Source organism: Mastigoproctus giganteus, unplaced genomic scaffold, assembly GCF_048544385.1.
Source record: "Mastigoproctus giganteus isolate SK-2022 unplaced genomic scaffold, ASM4854438v1 scaffold_16, whole genome shotgun sequence".
Lineage (NCBI taxonomy): Eukaryota > Metazoa > Arthropoda > Arachnida > Uropygi > Thelyphonidae > Mastigoproctus > Mastigoproctus giganteus.
This window is the reverse complement of record NW_028328293.1, coordinates 777,013-797,361: the sequence shown is the minus strand read 5'-3', so window position 1 is coordinate 797,361 and position 20,349 is coordinate 777,013. Positions and strand designations below refer to the sequence as shown.

The window sequence follows — 20,349 nt, the reverse complement described above, 5'->3', positions numbered from 1 at the left end:
TTCCAATGAGATTTTAAGAGATTAACTTTATTCGGAAATTAATGAAATACTTTTAACTATTTTTGCTAAAAATTTCAAAGCCTATAGAAAATATGGACTGAGATTGTCTACGATTATCTCAGTACCATAGTACCAGAATAGAATCCGAATGGGCGTTTTCTGCTGCTAATCAAATATGTACCAAAATCAGATCCATTTTAAATGATCATACTATTGATTGCTTATGCTCTTCTTAAGAGCTCACTTTATTCGGACAGGTAGTGGAGATGCCTAAACATAACTAAACTTTGCAGTAACAAAATGTATTTTTTTTGTTTTTAGAATAATTCTATTTTTAATGATTTTTTTCAGAATATTTATTTAAAACTTGAATTCAATTAATTACAGCACTTGTTTTTTCCTTACTTTATTAACTGTCATTAAGATTTATTGAGAAAAACGTTTGTTTTTGGAATATCAGTATCCCGGTTTCATAAATTAAAAATACCAAAATACCGGTATTAAGATTTTGACCGGTATTGTAAGCCCTAGTATGGATTTGCTAGAATAGGTAGGTATAAACAGATGTTTTGCAAGTCGTAAATAAGCAACAAGAAGGGGCGTTATAAGTCGTCATCGGGAGATTATTATCTTGCAATTCCCGCTGTCTTCACACCCACAGCTCAAAAAAAAAAAAAAAAAAAAAAAAAAAAGAGACCAAGTGTTTAGTTTCTTTTAATACGTCATGTCGATTGTTGTGTTCCGTTGCACCGCTAAAGTACAAATACTGTTTTGTTTTTTATGTCAGAATTTTTTTTTTTTTTTTTGTTTAGAAATCGCAAAAACGATGGGCAAACGCAAGAGTTGTGCTTTCAATTAAACAAAAACTTGAAATTATTCAAAAGTTTGAAATCGGTGCATCCCTTAAATCTCTAATGAACCGTTATAATGTTGGTGACCAAACCATACGCGACATTGTAAAAAATAGAGGGAAGCTATTATCATTCTTCTCTTTCTTGGTGATTCTCTCTCTCTCTCTCTCTCTCTCTCTCTCTCTCTCTCTCTCTGGGTAACTCGAAAATTTATTTTAGCTGGTGTAACATAAGCCTCAGGCTTCCTTGAACTATGTGGATAGTAATAATAAGAATGAGATTTAAAATCGACATCATAAAAAATAAATACATGTCCAATACGCACTACTCATGTATTGGACACACGAGTAGTACGTGGTAAGTTTTTTCGATTTTTATATATAGCCATACTTTTTTACGTAGGTTGCTGAACATTTTTCGATTCAGTAACTCCCCGACTTATGTAGCTTCGGACTTATGTTACATTATTTATATTTTTTTATATGACTGAAGATTTCAGTGAAGGGGACACATATTTCACCATAATAACATAAAACCCACAGAATTCCAGCTATCAGTAAACACCAGGGGCTCACATCTGTGAGTATGGGATTGTCAATCCCAGGGTCCTGAACTGGATATCATTATTCTTCTCTTTCTTGCTTTCTTGGTGATTCCCTTCTACTCTCATTAATTTTTTTTTTGGCTGGTGCAGCATAAGCCTCAGGCTTCCTTGCACCATATGGCTAATAATAATAATAATTATTATTATTATCGCAAATGCAATAAAATCGAGTTTACTACCCGTTTATAATATATTGCGCTAACAGAAAAGTCCAGTGACCCTAAAAGTGTAAATTGTTTTTATTGTTTTATGGTAGTGACCACCAGAAATGTGAGCTCGCGTGGGGTGATAATAGTGAGTTTTCGTCTTAACCCCCTGAAGTTCTTTTCAGAAAATTTCATTTTGACTGTTATCATGGTGCTGACTAAGAGAATAAGTGACAGCGCTACTAGTAAAATTTAAATTTTCTGTTTATATTCTGGGACGACCAAATGGTCAGAGGAGTTCACAAGATAGACAGAATACAAGAAACAGCAGTCACAGTCCTGAACCCTGGTCACTCAAGGCACGTGTACTTATACACCCGCGCGAATGGTCACTCAGCTACAGCGGCCTTAAATCTACCAAGAAAAAGAAAATGATTGTTTTGGATTAGAAAATTAAAATCATAAGGATGTATGAAAATGGCCAAACATTAACATGTATCGCGTGGAATTGAGATTTGTCGGTGGCAACAGTGAACACAATAATAACGTAGAAAGACAGAATACAAGAAATGATGAAGCGATCGGCACCAATGAAGTTAACTATAATAACCAAGGCCCCGAAATACAAATCAGTTTTTACAGTACAATAAAATGTGTTTTTTTCTTCCTTTTATGTTTTCTTTTCTTATGTGCCACTCTGGCTACATCACCGCTGTCCCCAGATAAAGTTTTTAATTGAACTAATTAAAAATATACTTGATTTTTCTTCATTCTTCTGTGGATAATATTTGGTTTTTTGTAAATTTGGCATATCAAGGATATAGTAGCAATAATTAATTAGTCATTTCCTAGTTAGTTACGTAAAACTCGAAGGCAAGTCCCCGACATACATATCTCTTACGTATGTCAGGGACTTGCTGTATTTTTGGATTAACCGTGAAATCGATTATCCCGGAACTTTTTACTTTCTTTTACCGTCTATCCCAGAAAATCGAGCATCTACTGTACTTGGATTTCAGGAAAGCTTTTGACACAGTTGCACATGGAAGACTACTGTACAAATTGGAGAGAATGGTATTAAGGCTAAGTTGCTACAATGGATAAAAGGGTGGTTGAGTGGGAGAAGACAGAGAATGGTAATCAAAGGACACTGTTCTTTGTGGACTAATACTATTAGTGGAGTCCCACGGTGTTTGGTGTTGGGCCCACTGTTGTTTTGTATATTTATCAATGATATTGATGAAGGTATATCAGGCTTAATGTCAAAGTTTGCAGAGAATACAAAGGGTGGCAGGGTTGTTAATGGCGGTAATGGCAGTGTGCTACTGCAACAAGATCTAGAAAATTTGGGCAAATGGGCTGAGAAGTGGCAACTGACATTTAACATTGACAAATGCAAAGTACTGCATATGAGTAGAAGTAACCCCAGAAAAACGTACCAACTGTGTGGTACTACACTTAAGATGGTAGAAAATTAATGGCAGTGTGCTACTGCAACAAGATCTAGAAAATTTGGGCAGATGGGCTGAGAAGTGGCAACTGACGTTTAACATTGACAAATGCAAAGTACTGCATATGGGTAGAAGTAACCCCAGAAAAACGTACCAACTGTGTGGTACTACACTTAAGATTTAAGATGGTAGAAAATTAATGGCAGTGTGCTACTGCAACAAGATCTAGAAAATTTGGGCAGATGGGCTGAGAAGTGGCAACTGACATTTAACATTGAAAAATGCAAAGTACTGCATATGGGTAGAAGTAACCCCAGAGATATGTACCAACTGTGTAGTACTACACTTAAGATGGTAAAAAATGAAAAAGACCTGGGAGTAATTGTGCTGTCATATATGATGTTTTCTGAGCAATGCAGACAGGCTGCTAGAGTAGGTCATGGGGTTTTGTCAATGTACAGGAATTTTGCTGGCAGGGAAAAGGAGGTGATTATCCCTTTGTATATGGCAGTGGCCAGGCCATGCCTTGAGTACTGTATACAGGTCTGGAGGACTCATTTTAGTAAGGATGTAGATTTGCTTGAGCATGTACAGAGAAAGGCAACAAGATTGGTGAGGGGAATGAAGGGGTCCTCTTACCAAGAGAGGCTTAAGTTCTGCAAATTGCAGTGGCTGGAGACTAGGCACCTGCGAGGTGATCTGATTGAGGTGTATAAGGCCTTGAATGGATTGAACTAAGGGGGCATAAATTCAAATTGAGGAAAGACATTTGTAGAATAGAAGTGCAGAAACTTGCCTTTAGGCAGCGGGTGGTTAATTGCTGGAACAAACTTCCATCTCTCATTGTGGAAGTTGATAGCTTAAATAAATAAGGAGGAACTGGACAAACTTTGAGGGAATGGTTGTGTGAATTTTTTTTTTTTTTTTTTGCTGATGTGCTGCATAAGCTCATATGCTTGCTTTCTTGCATCACATACCACTATTACTATGAACAGATCTGCAGTAATTAGTTGATAATGGGTTTCCTTGCTGAAGACTGTCTTTTGCATGTATATTTTGTCTTCGAAGTTAAAAGTCACTTAGTTCTAATGTTAATTTGATGAGGTGTGCAAGGGTACCATTAGGTAATATCCTGTTAGTTTGTGGCATTCTTACTATATAATAAGATTTAAGATTTACAATTATAGTTATATAATAATAACTATAATAAGATTACTATAATTTTCACTATTGCTATAATATTAATAGCACATTTTACTGGGATGTTAGTAAACATCATTTATGTAAAGATTCATTCCAAATGGCTGTCCAGCTCAGCCTTAAATTTATTTAGGCTATCAACTTCCACAACAAAATATGAAAGTCTGTTCCACCAATTAACTACCCGCTGGCTAAAGACAAGTTTCCGCACATCTGTTCTACAACTGTCTTTCCTCAATTTGAATCTGTGCCCCCTCAGGTCCTTAATCTGAGCAAGAGGAAGAATCCTATCAGCATTCAGCTTGCTCAACCCATTCAAGGCCTTATACCCTTCAATCAGATCACCTTGCAGGTGCCTACTCTCCAGGCACTGCAATTTGCAGAACTTAAGCCTTTCTTGGTAAGAGTACCCCTTTGTTCCCCTCACCAATCTTTTTGCCCTTCTTTGTACTTGTTCTAGCAACTCTACATCCTTCCTAAAATGAGGCTTCCAGACCTGCACACAGTACTCTATGTGTGGCCTTACCATTGCCTTGTACAACGGGATAATCACCTCCCTGTCCCTACTAGCAAATTTCCTATATATCATTGAAAAGACTCCATGACCTGCCCTGGCAGCCAGTCTGCACTGCTCAGCGAACTTCATATTTGACTGCACAATTACTCCCAGATCTTTTTCACTTCCCTAAGTGTCATACCACTCACTTGGTACATTTCTCTTGGGTTATTGCTATCCATATGGATTACTTTGCATTTGTCAATGTTAAACTTCAGTTGACACTTCTCAGTCCATTTGCCCGACTTATCTAGATCCAGTTGGAGTAGCATACTGTCTTTGCTGTCGATAACAACCCTGCCAACCTTTGTATCATCTGCAAACTTGGACATTAATCCTCATATACCTTCATCAATATCATTGATGATTACACAAAATAGTGATGGGTCCAGCACTGAACCCTGGGGAACTCCACTAATAACATTTGTCCACAAAGAGCAGTGTCCATTGATTACCACTCTCTCTCTCTCTCTCTCTCTCTCTCTCTCTCTCTCTCTCTCTCTCTCTCTCTCTCTCTCTCTCTCTCTCTCTCTCTCTCTCTCTCTCTCTCTCTCTCTGTCTGTCTGTCGTCTCCCACTCAACCATCCTTTTATCCATTGTAGCAACTTACCCATAATGCCATACCTCTCCAATTTGTACAGCAGTCTTCCATGTTCAACGGTATCAAAGTTTTCCTGAAATCCAAGTATATGATATCAAAACTATTTTTGGCATCCAGTTCCTTTGTGACTACATCATAGTATCCAATCAAATTGGTCAGATAAGACCTCCCTTTAACAAGCCCATGCTGTGTCTTAACTATTACTGCAGTCTTGTCTAGATGATCCTGCATGCTTCTTTAACCAGCGACTCCATTATTTTCCAGGTACACAAGTTAAACTGACAGGTCTATAATTACTTGTGTCACATTTTGAACCAATTTTGTGAATTGGTGATACATTTGCACAGATCCAGTCCATGGGAACCTCCCCTGAGTCCAAGAAGCTCTCATGATTATGGCTAAGGGTTTGCTTACTTCCTTTGCTGCCTCCTTCAATATAACTGGAAAGATCCCATCCACCCCAAGTGCCTTCCTTATGTTTAACTTCAACAATTTCTCCTCCACTTTGCTCTCAGTTATTACAAAATCACTTAGCTCCCTGTTAGTTTAATAAACCCCAGGCATGCATTCCCCTCATTGAATAACTCATGTATGAATGTAGATGCAAAATACTCATTCAGTTTATCAGTTACCTGAGCAGGTTCATCAACAGTCAAACGATATATTTTAAGTGATTCATCCCTTTCCTTCTAGAGTTTACATAAGTAAAGAACTCTTTGTTTTTTTTTTGTATCTTTTGCCAAAGATTTCTTATAATCTGGCTTTGCGTGTCTAACCTCCTTTGTGACTTGATTACAGACTAGCTTATATCTGCCTTAGACTTCTGTGTCATCTGATGATTTATATGCATCCCGTACATTTTTCTTCTCTGCCACAAGCCTCATTAATTCGTTTAGTTCATTTAGGCCTAAATCTCATTAATTCATTTAATCCTAAACCTTGAACAGTATTTCTTAGTTGGAATGAAAAGCCTAGCAGCCTCCAAGATTAATTCCCTGAAGGCTTCCTATTTAGAATTCAGTGTCGATAACATCAGTTATTCCCACTGTACAGAATTTAAAACTGTCTGAGATGCTGTAGTCACCTTTACGAAAGCAAAAGCCCTTATCTTCAGAAAAGAAGAAAAACATGTTTATAAGTAGTAACATTACACATTGTAATGTATCACCTTGCCTTTTAAGGCAAGAGTTCCAAGAGTTCGCTCTTCCCTTCCAAGAGTTCGCTCATTCTCCTTATGTCATCTGGGAAATGTAGTAGATCAACTGCCATAACAGTTCTGCTTACCCGAGGATTTCGATCCTCGGGTAAGCAGAGTAGGGTTGCACTTATATATAAAGTGAAAAAAAGAAAAAAAAATGAGGGGGATAGAAAGTAACAAATATGTATAATGAGAGATAAATAATTACAAAATTGACAAAATAAGGATGTTGCCGCACAACTTAGAGTCAACTCTTGATATTCAACTGCCAGGATTGCAAGCAAAATAGCAACATATGTCTTCATTTCTGAGGTAAACCTCAAGCCAAAGGGTAAAAAGCATAAATAAAAATGAGAATAAAATTTTGTTACCAAAATAAATAAAAATAAAATTGTTTGTAAACAAAATAAATGAAAATAAAATTTTCATTTATTCACTCAAATTGGTCAGACAAAATTTACCCCTTAACAAACCCATGCTGTGTCTGAAGTATAACTGAAGGTTTGTCTAGATGATCCTGCATTATTTTTTTAAACAGTGACTCCACTATAATCCTTGGAATAGAAGTTAAACTAACGGGTATATTTATCAATATCATCGATAAAATATCATTCTATATATTTTGAGAATGATATTTTGTGAGATTTTTGATATTTATGATGTAAAATATCATAAATATCAAAATATCATTCTATATTTTATGATATTTTATCATAAAATATAGAATATCAGAAGAAATAATTCTACATTTATCAATATCATTGATAAATATACAAAACAATGTGCCAAAAACCGAACTCTGGGGGCTTCACCAATAACATTAGTCCATGAAGAGCAATGTCCGCTGATTACTGCTCTCTGTCTTCTCCCACTCAGCCATCCCTTTTTCCATAGCAGCAACTTGTCCTTAATGCCATACTGCTCCAATTTGTACAATAGTCTTCCAGCAACAGTATCAAAAGCTTTCCTGAAATCCGAGTATGTGATATCAAAATTATATTTTGCATCCAGTTCCTTTGTTACCACATCATAGTATCCAATCAAATTGGTCAGGCAAGACTTCCTCTTAACAAACCCATGCATTTTCTGAATTATTACTACAGTCTTGTCTAGATGATCCTGGAATGCTTCTTTAACCATTATTTTCCCTGAAACAGAAGTTAAACTAACAGGTCTGTAATTACTCTTTTCGCTCTTGTGAATTGGGATCACATTTTCATATCTCCAGTCCATGGGTACTTCCCCTGAGTTCAAGGAAGCTCTCATAATTGTGGCTAATGGTTTGCCTACTTCCTTTGCTGTGTCCTTTAATATAATTAAATAGATCCTATCCATACCAGATGCCTTTCTTATGTTCAAGCTGAGCAGGATCAACAGTCAAACCATTGATATCAAGTGGACTAATTTGATTCATCCTCTTCCTTCTAGAGTTTACATAAGTATTGAAACCTTTGCTGTTTTTCTTTACATCCTTTATAAATTTTTATTTTTTATGCTTAGATATAGGTAGCACTTGCAGCAATTTCTCACATACGGGTCAGTTTGATTAATCATTAATAATTATTTATGATTAATAAATAAATTATAATTTATTTCATAAAATTTCTCTTACTTTTGTGTATAAAACTTCGTTTAGAATGGAGTTGGGCCTGTCATTATCAAGTAACACAGAAGTCACTCTCCCTCAAAAAATGTGGAGGAAACCTCCCCACTGAGAAAAAAAGCAAAATTTTAATTTAGAAATTGTAAAATATCAATAATTTTGATATTTGTTATTAAAATATAAGCTTTAACAACAAATCCAAAATTTTCAGTCCAATGACACAAAAAAAAAAAAAAAAAAAAAAAAGGCGCCTCTGTTGCCAGGTGGGAAGGAGCAGCAGTACGTAGCACACGCTTCTTGATTAGACCGGGGTTCTAGCCCATCACCACCAAATACGGAGGATGCGGAAAGGTCAGGGAATGACCACCACATATCCCGGAGCAATATGGCCTTAGTTGCTAATGCTCCTAAAAACCAAATAACAACAGAAGTCATGCATTCAAACTCCACACTGTTCTTATTTTTCTTCTACTGGTTATAATGAATTCAGAACCACTTATCTTTTCTGTCTTAATTTTTATCATTACCTGTATGATTTCATATTGTAATTATAACAAAGCTAAATGGTTAGTATACACTTCTCAACAAAATTAACAGAACATGTAGAAAACATGGTATAACTCTTGCAGCTTGCAATGAAGCAGAACAAAATTTGTATTGGTGGTATACCATAGAATAATGATGAAACGAGGAGACAGCAAGAAACTTCAGATATAGGGGTTGTATAAGAATTATCAAAAAGATCACATTTCAGAAGTCAATACAAGATGCTCAAAAATATACACCATACTGATGTATGATCCCCTCCAAAGGCTAAAAAGGCCTGAATGGTGAACCATGCTCGATATATGGGTGTTTATAAGATTCTGTGAAAATAAATCCCATTCTTTCACCAGCACAGACCTCAGCTCGCCAAGTGACTGAGAAGTTTGCTGTCGGCATGCAGTGTGATGCCCAAGGAATCAAGTGGATGCCCAGTTGGATCAATCACACATGTTCGATCCAATTTAAGTCTGCTGGCTATGGCAATCGTTAGATATCTTCGGTTCAAAGATATTCCTCCACCACTTGAGCTCTATGTGCAGTGGTATTGTCATGCATGAAAAGAAAATCTGGGCCAGCCACACCCCTAAAAAGTTGTACATGGGTTCAAGGATCTGTTCTTGGTACCTCTGCACAGTTTCAGTATACCCCTGCCAAACACATGAAGAGGTGCATTGCCACTGATCATCATTCCACCCCACAAGAACTCTACCTCCGTCATAAGTATCCCTTTCTGATCTGGGAGGGATGCTACTGCATTCCTTATTGTCTCCAGATGAAATATAATATATATGAATATCTCTTCCTCCGTGGTACGCAGGGTTATCGCGTCTGTTTCAAATTTTTCTGGTGGTCTATCTATTTTTCTGGGGGTATTGGACGGTACACTCTCTCTTCCATGTAACAACTAGAATCTGTTTGTAGGCTAAAATGGGACTCATCAGAGAACAGAACTGTACCCCATTTTTCAGGGTTCCAAGTCACAAGTTCACGGTATCAGTTTTGACAAGCTCTGTGGTGGTTTGGGGTCAATGGGATACAAACCACTGGCTTCCTTTCCTAGAGTCCACTTGAATTGAGTCTTCTTAACATAATCCAGTTGGAAATGTTTTCACCTGTGGCCACAGCAACCTCAAGAGATAGTTGATGATAGGACGTCGCAGGGTTCCGTCTTGCTGTTAGAGCCACATAGTGGTCTGTCCTGGTTGACGTAGCCCTTGAGTGACTTTGGCCAGCTCTTCTTGTAATGGTTCCTCTCTCTCTCCTGAAACTGCTTCACTGTGTTGAGATGACATTGTGCGACACATTACACCAACGTGCCACCTTTGCCTGAGACTGCCCGGCTTCAGTCATCCAACAGCCCACCATCTCAAAGAATTATCTAAATCAGGGATTCTCAATGGGGGCAAAAATTTGGTTTTTTTTTTGGGGGGGGGGGAAGAAATCATGGGTATTACAATGGTTTGTGGCTCTCCAAAGTTCAACTCTACCAGACAACATCTTATTCCTAAATATTTAATTTCTCTCATTGAGTTTTCTTTTCCCCTGAGACAACTGATTTTTAACATGTAGGTATATTATATTAGGAGTGAATGAGTGAGAAATTTTGATAAAAGAAAGATAGTGGGTGTGATTTAATTCAACCACCTTTGCTTTTTATAGACATTAAATGCCTAAGCGCTTTCAGAGGTAATGTCTCCACAATCCTTGGTGGTTCACCTTTTCAGCAGCTGCAACCTTGGCGGCGGCATGGTGGGTGTGGTTTATTTATTTATTCTTTGTTTTATTGGTCAATATGAGGCATGGATGAGGAAATATTTCAGTCTATTGTTTCTACTTTCTAAGCAACAATTAGTATTGATTTATTGTTTCCATGTGGAAGTTGTTTATTCTTGATCCACAGTGCTTTTGTGAGTGACTTAGGTTATGAGTTAAATAAAAATATTTTATTATTTAATTCTTTGTAGTTATTCAATTCATCAATCGTATCAATTGCCGAAAAGAAAAAGTGATGATAGTATCTGGATGAATATCTAGTTTATGGTTTTATTGAAAGCCCATTCAACTCAAGACAGACTATGTGTCTCATGTGTAATAGTTTTTTTTTTCAAATTAGGTTATGAAACCATCAAGCCTCTTTTAGATCACTTAAAAAGGAAACATCCTGATAAAGTTGGTAAACATATTGAATATTTTAAAAATTTAAAACAGAATTTTGAGCAACATAACACTGTTACTTATTTAAGAAGAACACACAAACAAATGACAATAGAATGATTGCATCTTATAAAATTGCAGAAGTCATTGCAAAAACTGGTAGTGCTCATACAGTTGCTGAGACTGTGATGCAACCCGCATTAGAGACTAATTTCAACAGTGATGCATCAGAATCCTTCCAGTATTTTAAAAGCATTGCCATCGAGCAACGATTCAATTCGAAGACGAATCAATGAGATGTCAGGTAACATTGAAGAGCAGCTAATTAAAAAACTAAAATGAGAAAATTTTCTATTGATTGATGAATCCACAGTTACTGACAATAAGGCCTTTCTAATGGCATATGTTCGTTTTTTTTTCGATGATGATTGTAAATTGCAAGAAGAGACGTTGTTTGTAAAATTTATAGAAACTGACTGTACTTGAGCAACCATTTTTGCTGCTGTAAAAACATGGTTTGACGAAAAACAAGTACCATTGGAAAATTTGGTATCCTGTGCCACTGATGGTGCTATCTCCATGGTTGGAAGACAAAGATTTTATAGCCCACGTAAAGGAAGTATGTCCTGAAGTTCTTGCAGTACACTGCATTGTGCACCGACATCATCTGGTTGCAAAATATATTAGTCCAATTCTTTATCAATCTCTCAGTATAGTTATTAAAAGCAACCCCAGGGGTGATCATCTGGTGAGTATGGGCTTGGCACACCCATGGTCCTGAGCTGGATATCATCATTCTTCTTCTTGGTGATATCTCTCTCTCTCTCTCTCTCTCTCTCTCAGGGTAACTCAGGAATTTTTTTTGGCTGGTGCAGCATAAGCCTCAGGCTTCCTTGCACCATATGGCTAATAATAATAATAATAATAATAATAAAACCATCAATAAAATTAAGTAAAAAAAAACATGATCTCCTTTCCAGAAAATTTTGTGTTGATATTGAAGAACAGTATGTGAGGCTTCTTTTACATACAGAAGTGAGATGGCATTCCGAAGGAAACTGTGTAACAAGATTTGTAAGCCTTTTTGGTATGATAATTAGTTTTTTTGAAAGCGAAGGATACACAGATAAGATCAGGAAACACAAAAACAGTATATACTATATGGCTTGGATTTTTTGAAAACTTAATGAAGTATCACTTCAACTTCAAGGGAAATTAATTATGGTGATAGACTGCAAATGCATATTAAAAAGCCTTCATTGAAAAACTGGATATATTTGAAAGCAGTTTAATGAGAAAACAATAAAAAGAGTAAGATTTAACTTAAACAATGCCATTCTTGCAAATTTAGAGTTTTTGCTGTGTACTAATATGATGTGTTCACACTAGGCCTAACGTAGCCCAGTGGTCAGGAGCGAGAGTGCATAGCACGCGTTCCTTGAGTGCACCGGGGTTCAAGCCCGTGACTACTAAATACGATGAATATTTGTATTGACGATTTATTGTAAACTCTACTGACTTGGTTGTCGTGCCGGAGTATAAACAGAAAATTTATTTATTTATTTAACTTGTATATTGAGAAAACAATTTCATGGCATGCAAGAGTTAGCTGAAATCAATGAATCTCTCACTGAGAATGATCTTACGAATTGTTCAGATCATTTGTGTTCTTTAAAAGATGAAATGAAAAATAGATTTTCAGATTTATTTTATTTTGAAGTGAAGACACAGATATTAGATCCAATTGGATGCAATACCCAGGTCTGCTAGTGAAGATATTCAAGAACTCATTGAATTAAAATGTAATGGAGAATGCAAATATAAATTCGAAAAAGATGAAATGGCTGAGTTGTGGGGATCAAAAGCAACTTAACTTCTTTATCAACAATATGGTCTGAAATAGCCAAAGTACTTTGTTTTCCAATGTCTTATCCCACTGAGCAACCCAAAAAATGGAAATAAAGTGATGTGGTTACAACTCATGTTTTTATAGGCATGAATAATTTGCATAATGTGCAGCTTTGTAAAGTCATAGATCAATTTCTATTTGATACTCAAAATTTGCATGCCAGGATGCCTATTATATCAAATATTCACCTTTGGTGACACTGTTCACAGTGGAAATATTCATGAAAAACATTTTATTCTGTTAATTTTGTCAAGCAGTGTGGTTCGGCTATAAGATTACACATAATGATCTTGCACTAAAATTTTGAAAATAAAGCCATATTTAAACAGTGTACTCCAATGTACTGTTTACAATGTGGAGATTGGCCAAAAGCCTATGCAGAACAGAGCAAGCAGAAGCTCTTTGTTAGAGTGAATGAACACAAAAAAAAAAAGACAAATTGTCATGTATCAAAATTGAATCTCGCCTTTCACCGGTGTGAGAGTCACAAATGGGCTTTACTAAAACCTTGCTCCCTATCAATGGAGAGATATCACCACTGTAGACTTTTTTAAAGCCCTTTTTAATAGTAAAATAGATAATATTAATCTCAACAAGGAATACATATTAAAAACAACACATTCATATTTTTAAAAAGCCTTTATTGCAAATTAAGAAAATAGGTATAAACATGGTAACCACAACCACTCCTCCAATCTCTCCCTCCTTAATTAACACGTTTGCTTCTTCTGATGCATAAGTATAAAATGACACCAAAGTAATGTGCTATGATGCATCAAATTGCACCTAATGATGTATATATATTGGTCATTCTTCAGTGCTGTTAAAGTAAAGGCATACGAAATTGACAACTACTCAAAGTTGAAACACTGATTGAACTCTGCACTGTTTGTAGAAGTGCGTGTTTTTTGTTTATACACTTGGCACACACTTTTATTTGTTCTTTGTGTTAAAGTTAGTTTATGTACATTGAGTGAAAATTTGATGAGATTTTAAAGTGTTTTTTTTTTTTTACCCCCTGATTTACATCTCAGTGCCCAAAATTGTGTTCATTTTTAATTGTGAATTCCAGACTTTATTTATTTTTAGTTGGCATTAAAGGAGTTATTCCAGAATGTTCCAAAAATTATGTCACATTGAATGCATTCTCTTAAATATAGGCAGCAGCAAACAGGTTAAGGAGATCCCAGGAATTTCCCAAAGATTTATGGTGGACTTGACCAACCACTATAAAACACATGTCTCATAGTTGACTAACTCTTATGTACAGTTTTTGTTAGTTTGTTTGTTATTTGGTTTTTAGGAGCATTAGCAACGCAACTAAGGCCATATTGCTCCGGAATATGGGGTGGTCATTCCCTGACCTTTCCTCATCTCTCCGTATTTGGTGGTGATGGGCTCGAACCCTGGTCTAATCCAGAAGCATGTGCTCCTTCCCACCTGGCTACAGAAGCGCCCTTATGTTCAGTACTATTATAAAATAACTAACTACTTTTAAGGAATTTGTTTTATGATCTCATTACCAGTTTGACTTCTGGTAATGAAATTATAAAGTAACTAATTCTTTATAACAACTCTATCCCCAGTATTATTATTATTAGACCTCTGGTAAAAATATTGAAGGTTCAAAAGAATAATATTATTATTCTTTTGAACTTTATCTTCAAAAGAATTATATTATTAGTAGTAGTAGTACTAGCAATTGATGCAAGGGATCAAGCTTATACAGGGGAAAAAAAAACCACCTCATGTGTCCTTTCCCCCTAATAATATGCATAATTCTTCCTAAAATTTATTCAAACTACCCACTTCCACAACAACACATAGTAGTTTGATCCAACTTATGCTGTAGCTGAAAGCAAATTTTTGCTCATCTATCCTATAACCATCCTTTTTCAATTTATGCCCCCTTGTGTGCACTGTATGAGAGAGTTAGAATACTGTCATCATTATGTTTGCACACTCCATTTAAAGCCTTAAACACTTCACCCAGTCTCATTGCAAGTGCCCAGTTTCCAAGTGCCAAGCAATCAATATTTGCAGAACTGAAGTCTTTTGTGTAAGAGTACCTCTGTGTTCTTGACCAACTGGTTGCTGTTCTTTGCACCCATCCCACACCTTTCTTAAAATGAGGCTTCCAGACCTGTATGCATTACTAAAAATGTGGCCTAACCATTGTCCTATATGATGGATGATTAACTCCTTATCCCTGCTAGGCACAGTATGGCCTAAGTAGTAGTGGCCCTTGCAATGAGATTTCCATAGCAACAGTGTCCTGCTGGAAAAATTCTTGTATATCATTGACAGAACCCCCATGAGCTATTTTAGCAGTCTACGTGTACTGCTGAGAAAACTTCATGCAGACTGCAATTTCCTCTAGGTCTCTTCTTTCATTCTCTACCATCTAATGGTATGTTATTCTGATTTTACAACTGCTCCTCTGCAGTACTTTGTATTTATCAATGTTAAACCTCAATTGTGATTTCAAAGCCCATTTGCCTAACTTTTCGAGGTCTTATTGCAGTGGTATTCTTTAATTCCTGTTATTAACTGTTGTGCTGAGCTTTCTATCCTCTGAAAACTTAAGGTAAGCTTGATATTCCTTCATAATATTGATAGCCCCAGGGGCTCACATCTGGTGAGTATGGACTTGGCACATCCAGGGTCCTAAGCCAGATATCGTCACTCTTCTCTTGATTCCCTTTTACTTCTGACCCTTGCTCTCTCTCTCTCTCTCTCTCTCTCTCTCTGCTGGCTTCCTTTCCATATCTGGCAAGGAAGCCAGCCAAAAAAAGCCTCAGACTTCCTTGCACCATACGCAGTTTTATCCATGAAACATATTTTAATAGAATGCCCAGATTTTAATGATACGCTTTTTACTGCTTTTATACCCATCTGACTGAACACTCAGTCAGATTTTATCAGGCAATGGCCACATGTCAGATGTTTTTAAATTTTTACAAACTATTAATATTTACTGATATATATATATATATATATATATATAATCTTATAGAATAATAGAATGGAGAAGTTATTGGTATGTGCAGGGGGGGAGGAAACTAAGATTAGATAAGCAGTATTACGTTAACATGAAATATGGATCAGGGTCACTGCTAACGCAAAGATACCCTACAACCATAATGTATATATAAGGGATTATTATTATTAGTGTAAAATATAGTAAGTAGATATTTATTCTTAGTATTAGACTAATGAAAATACGGTGTACCCTGTGAGCGATATACGTGTTGACTGAAAAGGGGGGGGGGAAGATAGGAAACGAAATTAAAATAAATATAAAAAAGGAAAAAATAAATAAACCAAATGGGATTTTTGAAGAGACGACCAAGGTGGAAATTGCGGTGTCATTCATAATTTTAGTGTCTTCTTCAGAGGTCATCCACCAAAATAATGAAAAAGACAGCAATGCTCTTACTTCTGTTTCCGACATGTTCTGTATGTCAAGATACACGTGCGAAAAACCACGTGGTAAATCTAATATAAATTTTGAATATAATTTAGAATAAAGTTAGCCAGTACAAAATTGTGTTGATAAAGTAATACATACAGATCATGGATGACCTTACATAAGGTGTATCAAGATACACGTGTTTCGCACGTGTATCTTGACATACAGAACATGTCGGAAACAGAAGTAAGAGCATTGCTGTCTTTTTCATTATTTTGGTGGATGACCTCTGAAGAAGACACTAAAATTATGAATGACACCGCAATGCTATTTCCACCTTGGTCGTCTCTTCAAAAATCCCATTTGGCTTATTTATTTTTTCCTTTTTTATATTTATTTTAATATTCCCCCCCCCCCCCCCCTTTTTTCGGTCAACACGTATATCGCTCCCAGGGTACACCGTATTTTCATAAGTCTAATTCTAAGAATAAATATCTACTTACTATATTTTACACTAATAATAATAATATATATATATATATATATATATATATATATATCTGATAATTAAAATAAATATGATATTTAAAATAAAAACATCAGCCAGTAGTACGGCAATAATGCAGAGCGAAATGAAACGTAAAATAATATAAAATAAACAAACAGGGAAGGGAAAGTAGCGGTAGTAGGACAAAAGGTAGTCGATAATTCCCTGTATAATTTAGTCAATTAAGTCATTAAACCCAATTAATAAAACATAATGTAAATTTAAAATAATGCCAATTATACATAATTTAGCGGAACCCCCTCGAAAGGTACCATTTCCAAAAGACGTGAAATATCACCAAAAAAGGGTTAAAGAAACTACCAAAAAACTAAAATATCAAAATAATAGACTGACCATCATGCCCCATATCGACAGAGGACCACGAGGCCAATAATGGTCATATATATATATATATATACATACAACGTATAAATGTGAGGCTGGAAGTGTAAGTTACACAAAAGCCAAGAGGAAAAAGTTAACAGAAATAAGAGAAAATGCATGCAAAATTTAAGACTAAAAAGTAGGTAGAGGTATGGCAGGATGTGTAACGAACAAGACTATAAAGTGAAATATACATTTAACTTATATTTCTTACAATATGTGTGTGTGTGTGTGTGTGTGTAGTATTGAGCATTTATTTTTAGTCACTGTGTTTTACTTGATTTTATGTATTTACCATTTTTGAGTTGTATCCTTTCTGTAAGGTTACAATATATCTTTTATTCATTTGTATTTTTATAGCATAGTCGTGGTGCACCCTAGCCTTAGTCGCTTTTGCGCCAATAAAATCAAAATCCAACCAACCAATCCCTGCACCATATAGCTATTAATAATAATAATAAATACCGTGTACAGTAAAGGCCCAGCACTGAACTATGAGTGACTCCACTAATAACATTAGTCCAAGAACTGCAGTGCTCATTTATAACTATCCTCTACCTTCTGAGGATATTTATAAATGAGCCTTCTATCCTCTACCTTCTAAATTATAACCAGAGTCTATACAGAAAAAAAAAATATATATATTTGTTTTTCCTTTCTAGGTGAATCATTCTGGTTTGATTTGCCACTTGTGAAAGGTTTGCTTGAAATGTGTCGATCACTGTTTCCTGTTGTTGATTATGCTTCTTCATATATCCCTACATATCCTGGAGGTCAAATTGGCTATCTCTTGTGCAGCCAGTCATCTGTAAGTAACATTGAATATATGTGTCCTGATGTTTTTTATGTATGTATATGCTCACTAATGCAGCTCATAACGCTTTTAAATATGTACAGATGAATTTTTAAAATTTACATCTGTTGCCTTTTGTTGACCCCTTTAAGTGGGCACTTGTATGGAGGGGAGGGGAGGGGAGGCCTTCCATTGGCAATGCATAGCTGCCAACTCTCCAGATTTAAGAAATCAAAAATGAAGAAGCAATAAAGCCCAATATGTCCTATTATTATTAATCTTAAATTATAAGAGAAAGTATCATACCTTTATTGTAGGACTGTAATTCTCTCAACACTCAATCACGTATAAACGTATTCTTATGTGAATTAGCGTACCATGTTAATTAAATCAATTTATGATTTTTAAAAAAGCTACATATTAAAATAATCATGTATTCAATACTCATATCCAACCTAGCGCATCAAGAAGATTTGCAGAAAGTTGACAGCCATCAACCCCCCCCCAAACCAACCAATAATGTATGCTAATATGAGAATTGAAATCGTCTTGATAATCTTGACACCATGAAATAAATATACATCAGTTTACAGATAATTTAAACTTTAAAATTGTCTAAAACTTCCTTTTTAATTTCATTAAAGAATGCAGCCATGTTCACACCTGAGAATAGTTATCCAGAAATGTTCAGATAACCATTAAAAACAAAAAAAAAATCACTTTATTCTGTAGGTTTTTGTTTCTAATGCAGTATTACATCCCAGGGATGATATAATCTCTCAATTTAGAAAGCAATAAAGATTAATAAAAGAACTTAAAATTTAATAAACACTAATATAATGAAAGATTTATTTTCAAAGTAATGCATTTTCAACTCGTGATTTATATTTATTTATTTATTTATTTTTGTGTGAACCCCAAACACAAGAGGTTTTATAGTACTTAGTACCGTGCTTGGGTTGGAGGTTGAGAAGATGAAAGAAGATATTTGTTGACTTGAACTTCTGTAGATTGTAATTTTCAGGAAATACGTATGAAGGAAGGTTGTTCCAGAAAACGGCAGTTGAATGAATAAATGAGGAAGATGAAAAGTTGGTTCTGTGGGTTTGAAGTTGGACAGTAAATGGATGTTGGCTGGTGGCGGCACGTGCTCGGACTGTTTTGAAAGAGAGAGCAGGAATTATAGAAGCCAATTCAGAAGAACATTGTCCATGGAAGTATCTGTAGAAGAGGCATGCAGCAGAAACTACGTCTATGAGAAAGCGAGTGGAGAGACTCTGTTAGAGAGGAATCATTAATTAACCTAACTGCCCTCTTCTGAATGGAATCGAGAAGCCTGAGAGAGGTTTTGGGGGCACCACCCCAGATGTGGGAACAATATTCCATGGCAGGGCGGATTTGCGAATTATACAGAGTGAGCAGCTGTTTGGAAGAAAAGTAACACCGAGAGCAAAAGAGAAAACCAAGTTTATTAGATGCAGAGGAAGCAATATTTGTAATGTGCTTGTGCCAAGAGAGATTAGAAGTCAGGGTAATCCCCAAAAGAGATATATCATTTTGCCTAGAAATCAGAGTGTCATTAAAGATAAGCATAGGAGCAGAAGAATCCTTTTTGCTAGATATAAGACAAGACTGAGTTTTAGAAGGGTTGAAATCAACTAAATTGTCTTTGCCCCACTGGAGAATTACCTGAAGATCGGCATTTAAGGAATTGGTAGCAGATTTTCGAGAAGTTAAAGCTGATTGAGCAGGACAAGGTTTCTCAAAATGGAAAGTGGAATGCAATGTGCTATCATCGGCAAAACTATGGATAGGATTTCCAGTCAATGGAAGAAGGTCATTAATATACAAGAGTAAAAGTGGGGGAAAGAACTGAGCCTTGGGGAACATCGGCATTAGTGGAGAAGTTAGAAGACAGAGAGCCATCTACCATCATCCTCAGTGAGCGATCAGAGAGAAAACTGGATAACCAATTACTAAAAACAGTTGGCAAGCCTTTGAGATGTCAAGAGCAACTACTTGTGTTTCACCGAACCTTTCCATTGAATTAGTCCATAAATGGATAACATAAGCCAGAATATCACCAGTGGATCGACACTGACGGAATCCATACTGGCGATCGTTGATCAGACGGAAGGTTTCTAGGTAGTTTAAGAGTTGGCGGTTAATTGATTTCTCTATTACTTTAGAAAGAGTAGAAGTAATTGCAATTGGACGATAATTGGATGGGACGGATTTGTCACCCTTTTTAGGAATTGGCTGGATATGAGCAAATTTCCAAGCAGAAGGAAAAACACCTATGGAATAAGAAAGTGAAAAAAGGAGGCAAAGAATTGGAGTACGTTCAGGAGTACAGGTTTTGAGAACAAGTGGAGAAATACCATCAGGACCTGG

At 35.9% G+C, this 20,349-nt stretch overlaps 1 protein-coding gene across 5 annotated transcripts in view; it reads left to right on the top strand.

The window, feature by feature from the left end:
- The window catches only part of SpdS (Spermidine Synthase), a 227,213-nt gene that overhangs the window by 166,717 nt on the left and 40,147 nt on the right, over nt 1-20,349 (top strand). For all 5 annotated transcript variants that reach the window (XM_090389402.1, XM_090389401.1, XM_090389403.1 and 2 more), the window contains one exon: nt 17,825-17,970. In XM_090389402.1, the coding sequence (XP_090245528.1) occupies nt 17,825-17,970 (146 nt within the window). The remainder of the gene's footprint in view (nt 1-17,824; nt 17,971-20,349) is intronic.